Source organism: Staurois parvus, unplaced genomic scaffold (assembly GCF_062004578.1).
Source record: "Staurois parvus isolate SC_StPar_1 unplaced genomic scaffold, SC_StPar_1.0 ptg000402l, whole genome shotgun sequence".
Lineage (NCBI taxonomy): Eukaryota > Metazoa > Chordata > Amphibia > Anura > Ranidae > Staurois > Staurois parvus.
The window spans coordinates 544,083-564,875 of NW_028318198.1; the positions used below are offsets into that span (position 1 = coordinate 544,083).

Consider the following 20,793-nt stretch of genomic DNA (forward strand, 5'->3'; position numbering starts at 1 on the left):
AGCTTCATTGAACAAGCTGAGGTTAAAAGCTGATTGGTTTCTATGCAGAAGGGAGTCTTATTTTGGACTCTCCAGCTTTAGTAAATAAACCCCAGAGTGTCTACCTCATATATCCAATAGGTTTCATTTTTGGAGATTTCTCTAGTCCTATTAATACCCCTCCAATGATCATCCACTCTATCTATTCCGCAGAATTTCAACTGGGAGGGATCACAACTATGAGCATCCTTAAAATGCCTAGATAGGCTATGATCTTTTTTCCCTTTCTTTATATTCGACACATGCTCTCTTATTCTCATATACAATTTCCTGGTAAACTAATAATATTACACCGAGGTGTGGATCCATTGATCTTCTTGTCACCATTATTGAGCTATAAAAAAAGACTGTTACACTTATTGTTTATTTAGTTCGTGGTAGAAGCACAAGGACGTTTTTATGGCAATAGGATTAATATATGTCTGTTGATTATATTGTTTGATGAATAGTTTACCAACGGGTTGTCAACCCACAGATAACCAATATCCAGCAATTATATTGTGTTCACTTGGGTGAACTCCTTTTCATTTTATGCACAGCACCTACCTATTTATTATTAGTTTGCATATAAGTGTCACTTTCACTTTTTAGGGGCAGCTGCAAAAGGGGTAAATATTAATTAAACATCAATTTATTCTTCATTATATCACTTCTAGTATTTGGCGCCACAATAATTTATTATTTTTTGAATGTTCACAATTGCCTGGTAGTTCAACCCACATATTGGAATTTGCACAAACGTTCCAACAAGTAGGTAACGGGGGTAGTGCATGTAATACATTTATTAATCCTATATTCCTTATTTGTCACTTGTGATGTAAAACTTTCTATTTTTCTTATTTTAAATCCTGTTGTTCTACAAATATTGCATTTCTTACACGGAAAGAAACCTTTTAGTTCAAACATCCTTTTACTGATGTTTTTTGGGGTGGAAATAATACTTTTTACCAGCTTATTCTGTAATTTGGATGCCTTTCTATATATAAAAGGTTGGGAAGTAAATGACCCAAAATTGTATCTCTTTTAATAATAGGCCAGTGTCTTTTAATAATCATCTCCATGTCTTTATATTGGCAACTATAATTAGAGACAAATGCATACTCCAATCTCCCTTTTCCTTTCTGTTTATTCTTGATTTTAAACTTTTTCCTTTCTACCTCCTATATATCCTTTATGTATTACAAACCTCACTCGCTGTCAGAATCATAGCCCTTTTCAATAACACGTTTGATCAATTCCGATCGATCATATAATCCACTAACCTAGAGCAATTTCTCTTACTATGACAAAATTGTCCTTTTGGGACTCCGATAAGCCACTGTGGGTGGTGACAACTAAAAGTAGGAATTTACCATTCCAGTCAGTGGCCTTGAAATATGTTTTAGTATATAGTTTTCCATCCTCCTGGAAAATATTCAAGTCTAAAAAATTAACCGATATGACATCAGTGGATTGTGAGAATGCCAATTCATATGAATTATCCTCTATATGCTTTAAAAATACATTTAATTAAACCATATCCCCCTCCCAAATAACTAGGATGTCGTCAATAAACCTTTTCCATAATTTTAACCCTTTCCACTCTTTTTCCAAAAATTTCTTCATGCTCCTACTTAGACATAAAGATGTTTGCTAGACTTGCTGTGAACTTCGCACCCATCGCTATGCCTTTTTTCTGAATATCGAATTCTCCCCCATACCAAAAATAGTTATTGTACATTCCAAATTCCAATAGTTTGATTATAAACTTCCTTTGTGTTCTATGAATCTCCATATATTTTTTAAGGCCCCAATTAACCGCATTCACCCCATCTACATGTTTAATGCTGGTGTAAAGCGAATTTACATCTGTAGTAACTAATATAATATTATGAGTAATCTCCATATTTTCAATAATATCAATAACATCTTGTCCATTTTAAGGTATGCTGACATCTGTTTTACTATTGGTTGTAGAAATAAGTCTATATATTCCCCAATCCTAGAGTGTACGGAACCTATGCCACTTACAATAGGCCTACCTGGGGATTGGGTTAAACTCCTATGAATCAATGGTAAGTAATAGATATATTGGAACGTTACCACTTGAGGGGATCAGATATTGTGCTTCTTTTCCATTTATTATTTTCATATCTTTGGCTTTTAATAATTAAACTATTCAGTTGTTTTTTAAATTTTTTTCATAGGATTCCCTTTGATTTTTTCATATGTATCTCCATCATTCAAAATCCTACCCATCTCTGTTTCGTAGTCTCTTCTATCCAGAAGGACCACACCTCCCCCTTTTATCCGCCGGACTTATATTAACATTTTTCTTTTTTTACAGCTGCTCTAATCCATAATAAATAGTATCCTCATCTCTCTCTGTTTTCTTATACAGTAATACCTCGGTTTACAAATTTAATTCATTCTGCAGGACTTTTTGCATAATGAAAAATTCGTAAACCGAAACGCCGTTTCCCATAGAAATGCATTGAAAACCAATTAATCTGTTCTGGAGATCAGAAAAAAGTAAACTCTACTAAAGTACCGCATGAGTTATTTTATCAAGTCATGCAGTATTTTAGTAGTGACAACCATGTGCTATTGTTTCAGCTGTCAGCGGGGTTCCCCACTGACAGTTGAATGTAAAAGAATTGCCGGCAATTAAAAAAATAATTTAAAAAATGGCTTGGGGTCCCCCCTCCCATCCATACCAAGCCCTTCAGATCTGGTGTGGATTTTGAGGGGAACTCCCATGCCAAAATTAAAAAAAAAAATGATGTGGGGTCCCCCCCAAAATCCATACCAGACCCTTATCCGAGCATGCAGCCCGGCAGGTCAGGAAAGGGGGGGGCAAGCGAACGCAGCCCCCTCTTGAACCATACCAGGCCACATGCCCTCAACATGGGGGTGGGTGTTTTGTGCTAAAAGTAGAATAATAGAGGCTCAGAGGCCATTAAGTCTTCCAAATTATAGGAGTATATTACAGAGGAACATTGGACTGGAATCTTGAATAAATGTGCACTGCAGTCAGAATGTGTGTTTTCTTTTCATCTAGCTTGAGTATTCAACTATTTTTAATGTTGACTTTTTAGTTTTGAACTTTAGACAATAAAGCATATGTAAACCTTAAGAATCAACTTTTCTTATTTGCATTGTTTTGTTCTGTTTAAATATACAATTAAAAGCATTTTTATATTATATTTTTTTTTCACGGGAGCTTGCAAAGCATTACACTCGCCATCAGTGGTCCCCGGGTGCAATGTCAGGCTCCTGGAGACTCTGTCTATATCATGGTAAGGGCTTTGAGTTGGAGAGCTGGAGAAATGTCAATGGACTATGATAGCAGTGATTACTGTGCTTGTTTTCAATTGAGAACTACAAGACTGTTGACAGCGGTAGAACATGGGACTTGAACTGGGAATGAATGGCAGGCAGCCCTGCCTAGGTTAACTTGGCAAACTACAGAAAATGTCCAGCCTATGTTACGGAGAGAGAGTGGTGTGCTCCATGGATACAGTACAGCGTTGTTACCCCAGGACAGGAAGTTTACTATTGGCAAGATCACCAGTTGAACATAAAAGAAAAAAGGCTAAAAAGAAAAAAAACAGCCAGTACATTAAAGGAATAATATGCTGGAATATGTTAAATTGTTGTTCAGGGTTTAGATATACTTTAAATGTTTATGCACTACTTCAATTGTCACATGAGTAATTCTGATGGATCTCAGTTCTAATTTGGTAGACATCTGACCATTTATGGCTGTCTAATTCAGTGCAGCAATCTCCCTGTATGTTTGGACACTACACCTGGGAGGATCTGAAAACAAAAACTGGTAAATCTTTTTGGTTTTATTGCAGGAAACAAACAGCAGAAGAAGAATTCCTTGTCCTCTGGACCCCAAACAGTGAGTCTTCCTTAGGCGATTTGATGTTTTATCTGAATAGTACTTGTCAAAACAACAAAAGTAGCTGAGGATTAAAAATGTAAAATTAAACTCCAGTCACCTATAAACTACCCAAATTAGTGTAGTTATGTTTGTATGGATACATCACTAAATGTATTTCTTTAAAAGCAAGTGCTTGATATCAGACTCTAGTAGAGCTCAGACTGGAGGAGGAAGAAGCAACAAAAGGAGCCAATCAGCTGTGCTACAGTGCCATGAGTATAGTGATACAAATAGAGTAGAGCTCATTAGTCTGCTCATTTTCCTTTCACTGCCCAATCAAATCCTGGGGGAGGGACAACATCTGTAAGGGTTTCGGCAAAAGAAAATGTGGTCTTCTGGCCTGCCATACATAGCTGTACTAACTCAGGACTGGATAGCCAGAAATACAAATGTTTTGGCAAGTAAAACTACTTCCTTATATGTATTATTGTATGTGTATTTACCTATATGCATGGAGTTCAGCTTTAACCACTAGCCTACAGGGTACTTATACCCCCTTCCTGCCTATGTCAATTTCCAGCTTTCAGCGCTGTCACACTTTGAATGACAATTGCGCGGTCATGCAACACTATACCCATATGAAATTTTTATCATTTTTTTGTGACAGATAGAGCTTTCTTTTGGTGGCATTTAATCACCTCTGGTTTTTTTATTTTTTCTTAAACCAAAAACCACTGAAAATTTTGAAAAAAAAAAAGTGTTTTTCTTAGTTTTTGTTATAACATTTTGTAAATAAGTGATTTTTCTCCTTCACTGATGTGCGCTAATGAAGCTGTAGTGATGATCACTGATAGGCTGCACTGATGGACACTGATAGATGGCACTGGTAGGTGGCACTGATGGGCATTGACAGGCATCACTGATGGGCACAGAAAGGCAGCACTTATATATGGCACTAATAGGCGGCACTGACTGGCACTGATAGGCGGCACTGATAGGCAGTGTGAGGGTCGTGGCTTCAGACCCCAGCCCTTCTCACCAAACTCATGACCGAAGGACTAGCCAATCTAAAACTGCGCTGTCACGTGCGTAACAATGCCACGCCTAGCTGCACCCTGCACAAAGATTTTCCAGCTAATGGACCACAATCTGTGTACCTGCAGCCTGGGAGCGATTGTTACTGGGTCAGGTTAATTATGCAATTAACCCTTCACACTGCCACCACCTCCTTTTTGTACAGAGAAAGAGGAAACTCTGCAATATCAGCAATAACACTATGATGTTTGAATAATCGTCTGTATACCACTGTCACTGCAGGCAGGGTATATAGAGGTTTAAACACACAGTAGGACTCTTCAGAGACAGGGGTTCTTCGTTTTCATTACAGAGCTTTAGAAACAGTTCAACACTTTTTAGATAATAGGATTTACTACTAAAAAGGTCAAAAGGGTGCAATAACAATATTTACAGAAAAAGATGTAGCCAATATATATATATATATATATATATATATATATATATAACTATACAGAGAGCAATAACACAGCAAAGAGATAACAAAGAAATTTAGAGCAGTAAAGTACTTGCCAAAAGCCTTGGTTTAAGCAGCGTTCAAGTTTCAGAGCAAAAGGGCCGTCTCCCAAAGTTAGTTCCGATGTTACAAGGGAGAATCTTCAACTCAGCTTAACTCAACTTAGCTTAACCTTCTGCTCCACGCATAACATCTTTTCTAGGAACTCAGCAGGGTGTCTCCTTGGAGCAGAGAACCAATCGTCTCATTTGGGGAGGGTGTTGCAGACGGAGACCCCAGCTAGAACCAAAATCCCTTGCAGATTATATCATGATCAATAAGTTACCCTCGGTGCATGTAGCAGCCTAGCCACTAGTAGATTAATATGCAGAAGCATCTGCTGAACGTTTAGATATGAAATATGACATACCTGCTTGGGACGGTTAAAGAGATATCATTTTCTGCTCTCCTGTAGATGTCAGCTAGGGGGTGTAATATATCAGACGACTTGTATTAAAGTGACTGATCTGAATATGTCTGGTCTGCTTGTACGTCTTTCATATTCCAAGATATGAAATCATAGGGGAAAGTGGATTTTGAATGTGATGTCTGTTTTACGACTTATCTGGAATGTCTTTGAAGCTCAGTGAAGGACTTGGTTTATGGCTTTACGATATCTCAGATTGAGAAGCTAACAGACACCTGGACACCAGCTGGTGTTGGATTTATAACTCTGGAGCTCTCCCACTGAGCCTGATTGCCTGTGATCTCTGCCTCATACAGACCACATGTCACTCAACAGTGAGGGAGTGGGGATTTGGAGGGAAGCTGATTTGGGAGTAGAGATGATACAAGATGGAGGCCTTTTCCAAAATGGAGGATCGCATCCATCTCTGTGTGCACAATTGCTACAGGCAGCACTGACGGGCACTGATAGGCGGCACTGATGCACACTGATAGGCGGCACTGATTGGCAGCACTGATAGGTAGCACTGCCTGGCATTGATAGGTGGCACTGATGGGTGACACTGAAAGGCAGCTCTGTAGGGGAATGATATGTGGCATTGATGTGCACTGGTAGGCACTGAAATGTGGCACTGATGGGCACTGGCAGGTGGCATGGATGAGCACTGACACATGGCACTGATGGACACTGACAGGTGACACTGCTGGGGCTACACTGATCATCAGGGCACACTGATTATCAGTGCTCTGATGATCAGTGTAGACGTCCCCTCTGAGGAATGCCGATTACCGGCTCTCCTCTCCTCTGGAGCTGTCAGTATGCCAATAACAAGCATTTCCCTGTTTACATGTGATCAGCTGTGATTGGACACAGCTGATCACATGACCGAGCTGACATCTTCGGCTCTTTCCGTGGATCCGCTGTGTCTGAGGGACACGGCGCACCACCGATGGCTGCGCTGTGCGCTCCCAGAGCCGCGCATGTGTGGTGAGAATGGGAGGACGTCATATGACGTCCTCCCAGAACGAGAGAACCGCCTTGCTCCCGTCATTGGACTATATGGCGGGCAGGAGGCGGTTAATGGGTGACTGCAGTGGGCCATGCACCTAGCTGGCTGTGATTTCTAATGCAGTTAGCCAATAAAGTTATTACTCTCAGTTACTTATTTTGTTTTTTATAATACGTTCTATTCTGGGTCTATTTCAGGGATTACACTTTAACTAGGATTATTAAAGTGGTTCTAAAAGGTTTTTAACTTAATGCATTCTCTGCATTAAGGTAAAAACCTTTCCATGTCAGCTCCCCCCCCCAGCCCCCCTGAAAAACTTGTAAACAATAATCAGTCAAATAAATGTTGCTACATAAAACCTGTGCATAAATTAAGTGAAATGATATAAGTCCACATTCATATATTAAATATTTAAAAGTCCCAAAATCCAATAACACAGTGCTGTGTGCTAAAGATCTCCTACAACGGAAAGTGCATAGGTGTCCACAAATGCTTGACATAAAAGAAAAAAATCAGCCTCTTACCAGACACTTTGATCTCCAGTCAAGAGATCAAACGAGCAGATGGTGTTCAGATCCCACACTGACACCCTAGTTAGCCATATCAAGGAGATGAATAGGAGATGAATGGACAGCTGCAGGTTCACTTGAACTAATCCATCACATCAGACCAGCTCTTCACATCATGCAAGGAAAGGTTTAAAACAGAAGAAGAAAACTTCATAGTGCAACACGATAAACCAGCAAAGAATGTATTAAAGTGTTGCACTTACATAGATAAGGTGCATAAAGGGAGTGTAAACATTAAAAATTCCTGCGGTGTCAGACCACCGGCCGGAACTAGTTGACGTCACAGAAAGCTCAGTTGTTTCAGAATATATATATTTTATTCACACATTTATTCAAATATCGTATTGTCTGGGGTGTAGCGCAGGTTTTTTCCCCCTGAAAAACTTATCTGAGCCTGATCTTGATCCAGTGCTATTAACGTCTGCAGCAGTGCTGTCTTCTCTCCGCTTTCTCACAGGACTCTCAGCAGCAGTGGGAGTTGATTTACTAAAGCAAATAGGCTGTTTACCGCAAGTGCAGTTGCTTTAGATCTGAGGGGAAGCTTTGAAATGAGGCGAAGCCGAAGCTTTGCTGATTTCTTTCATCCAATCATTTGCAAGCAAAAATGCTGTTTTTTTTATTTTCCTTGCATGTTCCCCTCAGATCTAGAGCAGCTGCACTTTCAGCTGCACACGTGCCCCTATAGCAAGCTGCGTGCTATGGGGGCACTCAGAAGGCAGGTAAGTAGGACTTGTTTCCTATTTTAGAAAAAAAACAAACTTTAGAATCACTTTAAATGTGAAGAAATTCTAAGTGAAGTAGGAGGGCTTATTCATGCCTTCTGTGTATGAATAGAACTGTTACACAGACCCACTGAATGTGACTGCAGGAACAGAAACTTGGATGCACAACGGCTCATTACCATACATTTTGAGTTTTTGTCTTCTCTCATCCTCACTGTATCCTAATGAGATCCATAGGGATAAATATAGACTGTCATTTGTGCATGTCTGTCATCTACATTGTATGTAGCCACTGATGAAATGCAGAGCAGTGCACATTTCTGCAACATTCAAATAAGCCCATAGTTGTTGGCTGGGTTCTGTCCTCACAAATTTACTGCCAGGATGCCTATGTGGAATCTGCAACACCCTTGTTTGGATCTTTTTTTTGCTGGGAGAGGAACTATCAACTACAAGTGGCATGGAGAATGTTGGCAGCAACCTTAATAATTCGAGGCAAACCATACAACAGATTTCCTTTTTTTTTTTTTTTTTACATCTGACAAGCCACTATTATCTGTGGATAACATGTAATGCTTGAACAGTTATGTTTTGTGTACTTTTTTATTTCTTTCTCATAGCACAGTGTATGAGGACCAGCTGGAAAAACACATTAAGAAATGCAATTCCAGGGAGAAGCCCCAACCGGTAAGTAGATGATAATATGTAAAATATGCAGTAATAACCTGTTTTTTAAAGCCCACATTCCAGCCAATATTTTCCAGTAGTATTGGATAGAATGGGAAGGGTTAGAATCTCTGTTAGGTCTGTATTTTGGTGCTGTCTGTGTCCCTTTTTCAGGAGGTTTTTTCTGGGGTTCTCTTTTGTTCTTATACTGTCAGATGTCATCTGCACAGGAAGTAACGTTAAATCTCCCTCATGAGAACACAGACCATTGTAAAATCCTGACAAATGTCTAAGCCTTCCTGACTATTAGAAGATGTGTTTTTATTGCAGTCTTCCAGAGTTGGACTTTTACAGGTTTTAATACGGTCATGTCATAAGACCGGTTAAAGTGTTACTAAACTCAGGACCCTGAATTCACTATATCTGGTCTCCCACAGTACACAGAACATGAAAATGCAATTATTTTAGTAACAGTAAACTGCTAAATACCTTTTCTCATCAGCAGTATTTAGAAGTCTTGTGGCTTCTATCAGTGTCCAGCGGAGCACTGGTTAATCTTGTAGGAGGTGCTTTCATTCTGCTCTGACTGTTCTGTGAGGCTGCATAACCCTTGACCCTCTGTCTTGACAGTGCTGATTGGCCTTGTGCTGATCACTTGCACCCTTCCAAAGAAAAAAAACTCTAGCAATACACACTAAACTGAGCATGTGCAGAGGGACTCCTAGAGCTCTGTACTATAAGCAGATGGATTGGGGACAGTAGAAGGGGGAGGATCATATAAGACAGGATCAAACAGCCTTTTTACACAATGTGGGGGATAAACCCCTTAGGTTCCACAGTGAGTATAACAAGCATGCTTTACTGCATATGCAGACTGCTTTTACTGTTGTGTGTTTAGTAACACTTTAACTACTTGCCCTCCTGAGGTTTTACCTCCCTTCCTGACCAGTCCATTTTTTGTGATACGGCGCTGTTATTTGATCACCTGTGCTTTTTTTATTTTTTGCGCCATAAACAAAAAAAGACAGACAATTTTGAACAAAAAAACCCCAATATTTTTGACTTTTTGCTTTAAAACATATCCAATAGAAAAATTTAAAAAATCAAATTTCGTCATAAATTTAGGCAATACGTGTAAATTAATTGGTTTACGTGAAAGTTATAGCATCTACAAATGGCGGTATATAGAGTATACTGGAATTTTTATTCTTTTCATACTAGTAATGGTGGCAATCAGCGACTTATAGTGGGACTGCGGCAGGCATTGACACTGGGGGGGAACTAACTGCCACTGACATTCCCAGTAACACTAAAGAAGTTATCAGTGTTAATAAAAAGCACTGGCACTGTACTAATCACACTGGGCAGGAAGGGGTTAACATCTGGGGCGATCAAAGGGTTAACTGTGTGCTGTGTGTGTTTTACTAGGGAGATATGCTGTGCAGAGAGATGCAGAGCAGCATGCCCTAGCTGGCAGGGGAGAGACCTGTGTTGTTTACACACAGGTCTCTCCACTGTCAGCTTTTCCCATACCAATCGCTGGGTGCCGGCAGAGAATTGCCAGCCGGGACTGTGATTGACATTCTAAGCCACCAATGGCGGTGCAGGTGGGGTGGCGTGCATGCACGTGCCCCCTCTACCTGGAAGTGCAAATCACGTATATATATATATATATATATATATATATATATATATATATATATATATATATATTTGCACAGCCCTGCCGCCATGTAGCTGTAGTTTTGCTATAAAGAGGCAGGGAAGCAGTTAAAGAGGACTTTGCTTTATGGTCACATTAGAAAAACACTGTCGCGCAAATCCCATTTCACTTTTTCATAATACATTCATGAATGATTTTTGTCTTTTAGCCTTTCTATTTCAGTCTGCTGCCACTGGTGTGTTCTAATGCTGTCAAAATGCAAATGTCATTTATTTGTAGCATGGTAAAGTATAAGCACTCTGTACAATGTACAGAAACTCCCCCTTATTTTTGGCTTGTATAATTTCCTCACTGCCTTGCCCAGAAATCTGCACTGAGCTAGCAGTAAAATACAGGTATTGTCTGCACCGCAAGTTTCATTTTATTAAGAAATTTGCTAAGTATCGTCCTGGCCTAAAGGGATGCAGACACTTCAGTGTTTCTTCTTACAACATTGATATTGTTGAGGTGATATAATGACTCACTTTGCCAATTGTCAGTGTACTTGATAAAGGACATGGTAAGACAAACAGCAGTTCCTTCAGAAGAGAGAAATGTATGAATTGGCAGAGAAGTTTGCTGAATTCTTGCTGTGTATATAGTTCACCTGGACGCTACTTCTTGGTATAGGCAGCATATGATGCCTTCATCTTCCTGGCATGAGACAGAGATGTTTAGATTGTAAGCTCCATGAGCAGGGCCTGTGTGTTCATTCTGTATTGAACTGCATTGTAAATGAACTGTCCCCCTTTATGTTGTAAAGCACTGCGCAAAATGTTGGCGCTGTATAAATCCTGTACTATATTATTATTATTATTATTATTATTATTATTAATAATAATGTTGCTTAGTGATTGACCACTCAAGTGACCAGTGCTGTCACATGGGGAAGGGACAGTGTGTTTAATGGCTTGGAGTATTTGCTGGCCAAAAGGAGTTGCAGGGGAGCAAAACTAAGGTGAGTATTTGGGGAGGACAGCAATTTAGTGAACCTGTTGCTTTGCCTGCATGGGCAAAGTACAGATGTAAATTTAAAGCCCAACTCCAGCATCTGTTTGTATTATATACAGTTGTGTTCAAAATAATAGCAGTCGGACATCACTAACCTGATCAATCACTGTTTTTGGTAGAAATGATATTTCTACATGACAAATAATTTACTAGCAGGTGTAGTAGAGTAATAGAAATACAACAGACCCAACAGTCATGACATGTATGCTGCTGATTCTGTGTAATTGAATCACTAATTGAAAGGGGCATGTTCAAAATAATAGCAGTGTGGAGTTCTATTAGTGAGCTCATTCATTCTTTGAAAAACAGGTGGCAGTTATTGCCCTTATTTAAGGAAGGAAGGCAGCAAATGTTGTACATGCTGGTTACAGTGCATTTCTCTCTGAAATTCTGAGGAAATGGGTCGTTCCAGACATTGTTCAGAAGAACAGCGTACCTTGATTAAAAAGTTGATTGGAGAGGGGAAAACATATAAAGAAGTACAGAAAATGATAGGCTGTTCAGCTAAAATGATCGCAAATGCTTTAAAATGGCAACCAAAACCTGAAAGACATGGAAGAAAGCGAAAAACTACCATTCGAATGGATAGAAGAATAGCCAAAATGGCAAGGACTCAGCCAACAATCAGCTCCAGGAAGATCAAAGAAGGTTTAAAGTTACCTGTGAGTACTGTTACAATTAGAAGACGCCTATGTGAAGCCAAGCTATCTGCAAGAAGCCCCCGCAAAGTCCCACTGTTAAAAAAAAGATGTGCTGAAGAGGTTACAATTTGCCAAAGCGCACATTGACTGGCCTAAAGAGAAATGGCACAACATTTTGTGGACTGATGAAAGTAAGATTGTTCTTTTTGGGTCTAGTGGCTGGAGACAGTTTGTCACACGACCCCCAAACACTGAATTCAAGCCACAGTACACTGTGAAGACAGTGAAGCATGGTTGCGCAAGCATCATGATATGGGGATGTTTCTCATACTACGGTGTTGGGCCTATCTATCGCATACCAGGGATCGTGGATCAGTTTGAATACATCAGAATACTTGAAGAGGTCATGCTGCCTTATGCTGAAGAGGAAATGCCCTTGAAATGGGTGTTCCAACAAGACAACGACCCCAAACACACCAGTAAACGTGCAACATCTTGGTTCCAGACCAACAAGATTGACGTTATGAAGTGGCCAGCCCAATCCCCGGATCTTAATCCAATAGAAAACTTGTGGGGTCACATCAAAAATGCAGTTTCTGAGGCAAAACCAAGAAATATTATTATTATTATACAGTATTTATCAAGCGCCAATAGTTCGCTCAGCGCTGTACATTACAGAAATAGAGAAGAACTGTGGAATGTAGTCCAATCATCCTGGGCTGGAATACCTGTTCACAGGTGCCAGAAGTTGGTTGACTCCATGCAACACAGATGTACAGCAGTTCTCAGAAACAGTGCTTATACAACTAAAAACTAAATATTAAGTGATTCAAAGGAAAGCAAAATCTTCAAACATTTTTCAGTTTATATAGTGAATGTTTGAGTTTGTAAAGAAGAATACAAACACTGCTATTTTTTTGAACAGTCTAACATTCACTTTTCTTCAATTTTGTTAGAGGAACAACACAAATTAAATTTGATATATTTTTCTTCATGTTTTGATTTGGAATAGAATGTGTAGTGTTCCCAATGCATTTGTGTGTATAGAAATAAAAGCTATTAGAAGGATTTTGAGCTTTATTCACTTTTTTCAACACACTGCTATTATTTTGAACACAACTGTAAATAGCCCACACCATGCACCTTCCCCGTTTAAAAAAAAAAATCAGTGCTCACTTTTTTTCATGATCCAGTAGATTAGGGCTCACAGGAGAGTGCTACAGCGCCTTGTCATTTTGTTCTGCCATTCTTTGCAATATTCAGCCTCAACCCACCTCTATTGGTAATAGAGGCCTATGACATATAGATGATTTTTTAAAGGATAAGTTCACCTTTTGTAACATTCACCAACTGTCACTTTTTAAAAACACCATGGATGTGCGGGGCTCCACCTTCACAGCCATGTAATTTTATTAACAAAATCACTGAGGCAGTCAGCTTGTAGTTCTCAATGAACTGTGAGGGCGCTGAAGAGTGTCTTGTTGTTCATTGATTCTTTCTTCACTTTAGTAACTGTCTGCCTTTATGGAGGTACGAACAGACAGCTGTGAGTTTCTGCAGGAGCCTGGCATTGCATCTGTGATACGTTGATGCAGGTCTAATGCTTTGCAAGATTCAGTGTAAAAAAAATAATTGCACATTTTTTTTTATCGGCAAAATCATGAGCATTTATTTTTTGGTTTTCTTGTCCAAGAAGTTTATTGCACATTTTTGGTGAAAACAGAAACGTGGTAAATAAAGGCACTAGATGCATAACAAGTTAAAGAAGGAAACATCGCACAAGAATCAGGCTCAGTATACAGTAATAAAGAGTGTATAGCCTAGACATGTGGTTACATAACACATCAGTAAACAGTGGGTGATAGTGTGGCAGGTGAGCCAGTTTTCATGGTAAAGGTAGTTACAGTGCCTTGAAGAAGAATTCATACCCCTTGAAATTTTTCCACATTTGGTCATGTTACAACCAAAAATGTAAATGTATTTTATTGGGATTTTATGTGATAGACCAAAGTGGCACATAATTGTGAAGTGGAAGGAAAATGAGAAATGGTTTTCAAAATGTTTTACAAATAAATATCTGAAAAATGTGGCGTGCATTTGTATTCAGCCCCTTTTACTCTGATACCCCTAACTAAAATCTAGAGGAACCAATTGCCTTCAGAAGTCACCTAATTAGTAAATAGAGTCCACCTGTGTGTAATATAATCTCAGTATAAATACAGCTGTTCTATGAAGCCCTCAGAGGTTTGTTAGAGAACATTACTGAACAAACAGCATCATGAAGGCCAAGGAACACACCAGACGGGTCATGGATAAAGTTGCGGAGATGTTTAATGCAGGGTTAGGTTATAAAAAAATATCCCAAGCTTTGAACATCTCACGGAGAACTGTTGAATCCATCATCCAAAAATGGAAAGAGTATGGCACAACTGCAAACTTACCAAGACAGGGCCATCCACCTAAACTGCCGGCCGGGCAAGGATATCATTAATCAGAGAAGGAGCCAAGAGGCTCATGGTAACTCTGGAGGAGCTGCAGATATCCACAGGTCAGGTAGGAGAATCTGTCCACACGACATCTATTAGTCATGCACTCCACAAAACTGGTCTTTATGGAAGATTGGCAAGAATAAAGCCATTGTTGAAAGAAAGCTATAAGCAAGAAGCCATGTCGGGGACACGGCAAATGTGGAAGAAGGTGCTCTGGTCAGATGAGATCATAATTGAACTCTGTGTGTGGCGGAAAACTAACACTGCACATCACCCTGCACACACCATCCCCACTGTGAAACATGTTGGTGGCAGCATCATGTTGTGGGGATGCTTTTCTTCAGCAGGGACAGGGAAGCTGGTCAGAGTTGATGGGAAGATGGATGGAGTCAAATACAGTGCAATCTTAGAAGAAAACCTGTTAAGAGTCTGCAAAAGACTTGAGACTGGGGCGGAGGTTCACCTTCCAGCAGGACAATGACCCTAAACATACAGCCAGAGCTACAATGGAATGGTTTAGATCAAAGCAGTTTGTGTTTGAATGGCCCAGTCCAGACATACATCCAATTGAGAATCTGTGGCAAGACTTGCAAATCGCTGTTCACGGACACACTCCATCCAATCTGACATGAGCTCTTGAGCTACTTTGCAAAGAAGAATAGGCAAACATTTCACTCTCTAGATGTGCAAAGCTGGTAGAGACATCCCCCAAAAGACTTTCAGCTGTAATTGCAGCGAAAGGTGGTTCTACAAAGCACTTACTTAGGGGGGCTGAATAAAAATGCATGCCACACTTGTCAGATATTTATTTGTAAAAAAAATTTTGAAAACCATTTATCCTTTTTCCTTCCACTGCACAATTATGTGCCACTTTGTGTTGGACTATCACATAAAATCCCAATAAAATACATCAACATTTTTGGTTGTAACATGACAAAATGTGGAAAATTTCAAGGGGTATGAATACTTTTTCAAGCCACTGTATGTGGTACTATTGCACTTTAGAAAAAATATTTTTTTTAACAAAAGGACTTAGCCTTTATTTAGGATGGGATATATGAACAAGGGAGGTGGGGAGCTGGAGTTCAGTTTTATGACACAAAGAGGCATTTCTATCCTGTTGCTATACTATGAATATACAAGATTCTTAGCAGTTTCACAATCATTGTTTTATATATGGTGACTTTTACTTGCTAGGAACAGGTCAGACCTGCACCAGGGACATGCTTGACTCATGTACAAGCTGGCCTGGAGCAGTGTTTATTGCAGTTCATCTGTGCCTGTGGCCTGATCCCTTGACATTAATGATCTTTTCGAGCAACTGTTTATACATTGCTCAAAAAAAATTAAAGGAACACTTTTTAATCAGAGTATAGCATCAAGTCAGTTAAACTCCTATTGAGCTGTTCAGTTAAGTAGCAGAGAGGGTTGTTAATCAGTTTCAGCTGCTTTGGTGTTAATTAAATTAACAACAGTTGCTCTAGATGAGCAACAATGAGATGACCCCCAAAACAAGAATAGTTTTACAGGTTGAGGCCAATGACTTTTTATCTACTCCTCTTTTCTGACTGTTTTTCACTAGTTTTGCATTTGGCTAGGGTCATTGTCACTAATGGTAGCATGAGGCGATACCTGGACCCTACAGAGGTTGTGCAGGCTGTCCAACACCTTCAGGATGGCACATCAATAGATGCCATTGCCAGAAGGTTTGCTCTGTCTCCCAGCACAGTCTCAAGAGCATGAAAGAAATTCCAGGAGACAGGCAGTTACTCTAGAAGAGCTGGACAGGGCCATAGAGGGTCCTTAACCCATCAGGGGTCAGGGGAGGCATATCCATGGAGGGATGCACAGATCTCTACAGGCTAGACCAGCAATGGGCAAACTACGGCCCGGCGGACCTTTTAATCCGGCCCGCGGATGTGGCTGTCAGGATGTGTGTAGGCGGGGCAGCGTGACGAACGTGAGGGGAGGGGAGCTAGGCTCCTCTCACAGTCCGCCCTGAAGACCAGAACGACGCGGGAACATGGCGTGAGGAACGCGCGGAGCAAAGGTAAGTGAATTGACACAGGGGGGACTTGGCTTACTACTTGGGGGGGAATAGTACTGTGGGGGATGAAATACTATATGAAGGATGAATTAATATGGGGAATGAATTACTATATGGGGAATGAATTACTATGGGGGATGAATTACTATATGGGGGATGAATTACTATAGGGAGGATGAATTACTATAGGGGGGATGAATTACTATGGGGGGATGAATTACTATAGGGGGGATGAATTACTATAGGGGGGATGAATTACTATAGGGAGGATGAATTACTATAGGGGGGATGAATTACTATAGGGGGGATGAATTACTATGGGGGATGAATTACTATATGGGGGATGAATTACTATGGGGGATGAATTACTATATGAGGGATGAATTACTATGGGGGATGAATTACTATATGGGGGATGAATTACTATGGGGGATGAATTACTATATGGGGGATGAATTACTATATGGGGGATGAATTACTATGGGGGATGAATTACTATATGGGGGATGAATTACTATGGGGGATGAATTACTATATGGGGGATGAATTACTATATGGCGGATGAATTACTATATGGGGGATTAATTACTATGCTTACTATGGGGGAATATTACTATACTTACTATGGATGACACATACACATCATTCATCTACTCTTGGTCCGGACCCCGGGTCCAATATATGAACCCATTGCGGCCCTCAAGTCAAAAAGTTTGCCCACCCCTGGGCTAGACAATGGTGCCCTGACTGCCATTAGGTATCGGGATGAAATCCTTGGACCCATTGTCAGACCCTGCGTTGGTGCTTTGGGCCTGGGTTCTTCCTTGTGCATGACAATGCCTAGCCTCATGTGGCATGAGTATGCAGACAGTTCCTGGAGGACGAAGGAACTAATACCATTGAATGGCCCCCATGCTCGCCTGACCTAAATCCAATAGAACACCTCTGGGATGCATGCATACAAGCACGTTGGGGGCCATATAAACTACTGAGTACCATTTTGTGTTGCTGCAATGAAATTCCAGCAAAATGGACTAGCCTTCTACATAATTTTTTCACTTTGATGTTCGGGGTGTCTTTGAATCCTCTGTAGGGTGATTGATAATTTTCATTTCCATCAAACAATGGGGCATCCTTACATTCCTAACACATTACCCAGTCCATATAAGTATAGATATCCAGCATGATATTTTTCCCCATTGAAATCTGATGTATTTTCAAAGTGTTCCTTTGATTCTTTTGAGCAGTGTATTTTCCTTTTTCAAAGGAGCTAGGGAAGAAATGTTGAAGGTACCTGGAGCACCAACTTATCAGAGAGTAAAACAGTAGCAATTAGACAAAATTTTCTAACATGTCCAATTGCCTTTACCCCACATTGGCCTTGGCTGGAGGTGCCTTTAGATTACTGTTAGAAATTAGACCATCACCCAGCACATAAACTGATATTAGACATCCTGATATTCGTATGCTGCTTTTATTGTGGTTGGGGAATACATTTATTGTTGGGCCAGCATGAGTTGATTATATGATGTCCTGTCTATGTGTGCACTGTATTTCCACTAATATATCTAATTGGAATGTTGGTATGTCTACAATTACACAGAGGTCTGGAGGTTGGCAGATTGGTCCTTCATGACTGATGTTACTGCCAGTTTCTTGGTATTGTGTTTCTTGTTTTTTGTAAGATTTCAAATTCAAAACTCGGCGTTGATTGAGTCTTGGGCCTGTTTGAGTCAGTTGACCACTTCTGCTGTGTCTCTTTACCTTCTTTCCTTCAGCCACCTGAACATGATTTTTGAGTCTTGTCCCTGAATATTTCATGTTCTTAACCCTTAAACTAAATGTAATTATTATATTCCTTGCTGTAATAATGACTGTTACGTTACGTTCTAGAAACTTGGTGCTTCTACTCCACACATGTATATCCAACAGAATACTTACTCTTCAATATCTTCTGTTTATATGCATTCCTTAGTTACCATCTTTTTTGTACAGCCACTGTCTGGATAACCCACTATGCATGTATGTTGTATGATAATGTGGTCATACATACTTTGTATTTTGTTTACTAACAATAAAAAGATTGAACAAGAAATTCAAAACGCAATAAAAAAAACCCAAAAATTAAAAAAAAAGACATTAGACTATCGCCTGATCCAGCTGAACTTAGAATTGCTTTGGCTCTGGAGTTTTATTCATTCTTTTTGTAATATCTACAATTATTTCGGCCAATATTTTTTTTGCTAACAATCATTTCACTTGTGTTTGTTTTTATCAGGTCTTTTATGTGCAAAATGTCAATTCAGGTCCTGAGAATATAGGCATCTGCGAGGAACAGGTATTTCAAGCATATAAAGTAGAAAACACACATATATATATATATATATATATATATTTATTATTGTTATTAGTTAAAAATGGAAACACTGTATGATATGAAGGTGTGGAAGTAATAACATGTTTCTTGTTGAAAGTGGAAGTGATGTAACATTCTTTTGCTTCTGCTGTGTGATAAGACAACTAGCTAACAGGTGGGAAGCCTCACTTTTGTCATTTCCTGGGTGCACTGCTAGTAATACGGAGTCATGTCAGAGCTTATTGAGTTTCAAAGAGAGCAAATTGTTAGTACCACTTAGCTGGTGCCTCTGTGACTGAAGTTGTCAATTTATTTGTTGTGTTGCAGGGTACATTATTGTTTGTATTATTATACAGGATTTATATAGCGGCAAAAGTTTACTCAACGCTTTACAGTTCAATACAGGAGGGCCCTGCTACTTGGAGCTTACAATCTAAGAGGTTATGACAGCATATACAGTTTCCGGGAAAATGTTGTCTGATAAGCATAAGCCCGGTCAAAATGGTTGACTGACCGAAAGAGACAAAAGAACATTGCGCAGGTTTGTGACCCGGAATAAGAAAACAACTGCTGCAGAAGTGACTGCAGAGCTCAAGTTCATTCGGGGTTGATTTATTAAAGGCAAATAGACTGTGAACTTTGTAAGTGCAGTTGCAGTTATTTTCCCCAGAACTTAATGAATGTGGTGAAGATCTGCTGATTTTCATCATCCAATCGTGTGCAAGCAAAAGTGCTTTTTTTTATTTTCCTTGCACCTGATTGGATATTCTTTACAAAGTGAAGATTCACCGCATTCACTAAGCTCTGGGGAAAATTAATACAACTGCAAGACGTGCAGTACGTGCCTACTTCACATTATGAGCAAAGGTTATTTGTTGCAGTAGAGTCAACACTGCACAGATTTGGATTTATACACTGATTTGCTTAACACTCCCACCTAAACATACTGTCTTGGTGGTAGTATGCCAATAGCATTAGTATTGGATTCTTTCAGGCTTACTTAATCAGCCTTATACCAGTATATCATACCATATCAGTGCTTTACCTTGGGAAAGTTATCTACAATGGGAAAAATAATTATTTGATCCCCTGCAGATTTTGTTTCTTACAAAGACATGAAGGGTCTATAGTTTTTATCATAGGTGTATTTTAAATGATAGAGACATAATATTAAGCCAAAATCCAGAAAAAACACATGATACAAATGTGATGATTTGAGTTGCAGTTCAAAGAGTAAAATAAGTGTTTGATCCCCAAGCAAAACATGACTTAGTACTTGGTGTAGAAACCCTTGTTGGCAAGCACAGAGGTAGGATGTTTCTTGCAGTTGGTTACCAGGTTTGCACACATCTCAGGAGGGATTTTGGTCCACTCTTCTTTACAGATCTTCTCCTTAAGGTTTCTTGGATGTCGCTTAGTAACTCAAAGTTTCAGCTCTCTCCATACATTTTCTATAAGATTAAGGTCTGGAGACTGGCTAGGCCACTCCATGACCTTAATGTTTTGCTTCTCGAACTACTCCTTTGTTTCTTCAGCAGTATGTTTTGGGTCATTGTCATGCTGGAAGACCCATCTTCAGTGTTCCTTCAGCCCCAAAGAATGAAGTTTCCACCTCCAAGCTGGACTTTAGGGATGGTGTTTTTAGGGTCATAGTCTGCATTTTTCTTCCTGCAAACATGGTGGAGTTAATGCCAA

The 20,793-nt window shown here is 39.7% G+C and overlaps 1 protein-coding gene across 3 annotated transcripts in view; it reads left to right on the forward strand.

Annotated features, from left to right (window-relative positions):
* The window catches only part of TRMT13 (tRNA methyltransferase 13), a 72,896-nt gene that overhangs the window by 31,504 nt on the left and 20,599 nt on the right, over positions 1-20,793 (forward strand). For 2 of the 3 annotated variants that reach the window (XM_089686570.1, XM_089686572.1), the window contains exons 2-4: positions 3,882-3,928; positions 8,807-8,873; positions 19,021-19,080. In XM_089686570.1, the coding sequence (XP_089542696.1) occupies positions 3,882-3,928; positions 8,807-8,873; positions 19,021-19,080 (174 nt within the window). The remainder of the gene's footprint in view (positions 1-3,881; positions 3,929-8,806; positions 8,874-19,020; positions 19,081-20,793) is intronic. The other variant, XM_089686571.1, reaches the window with a different exon arrangement.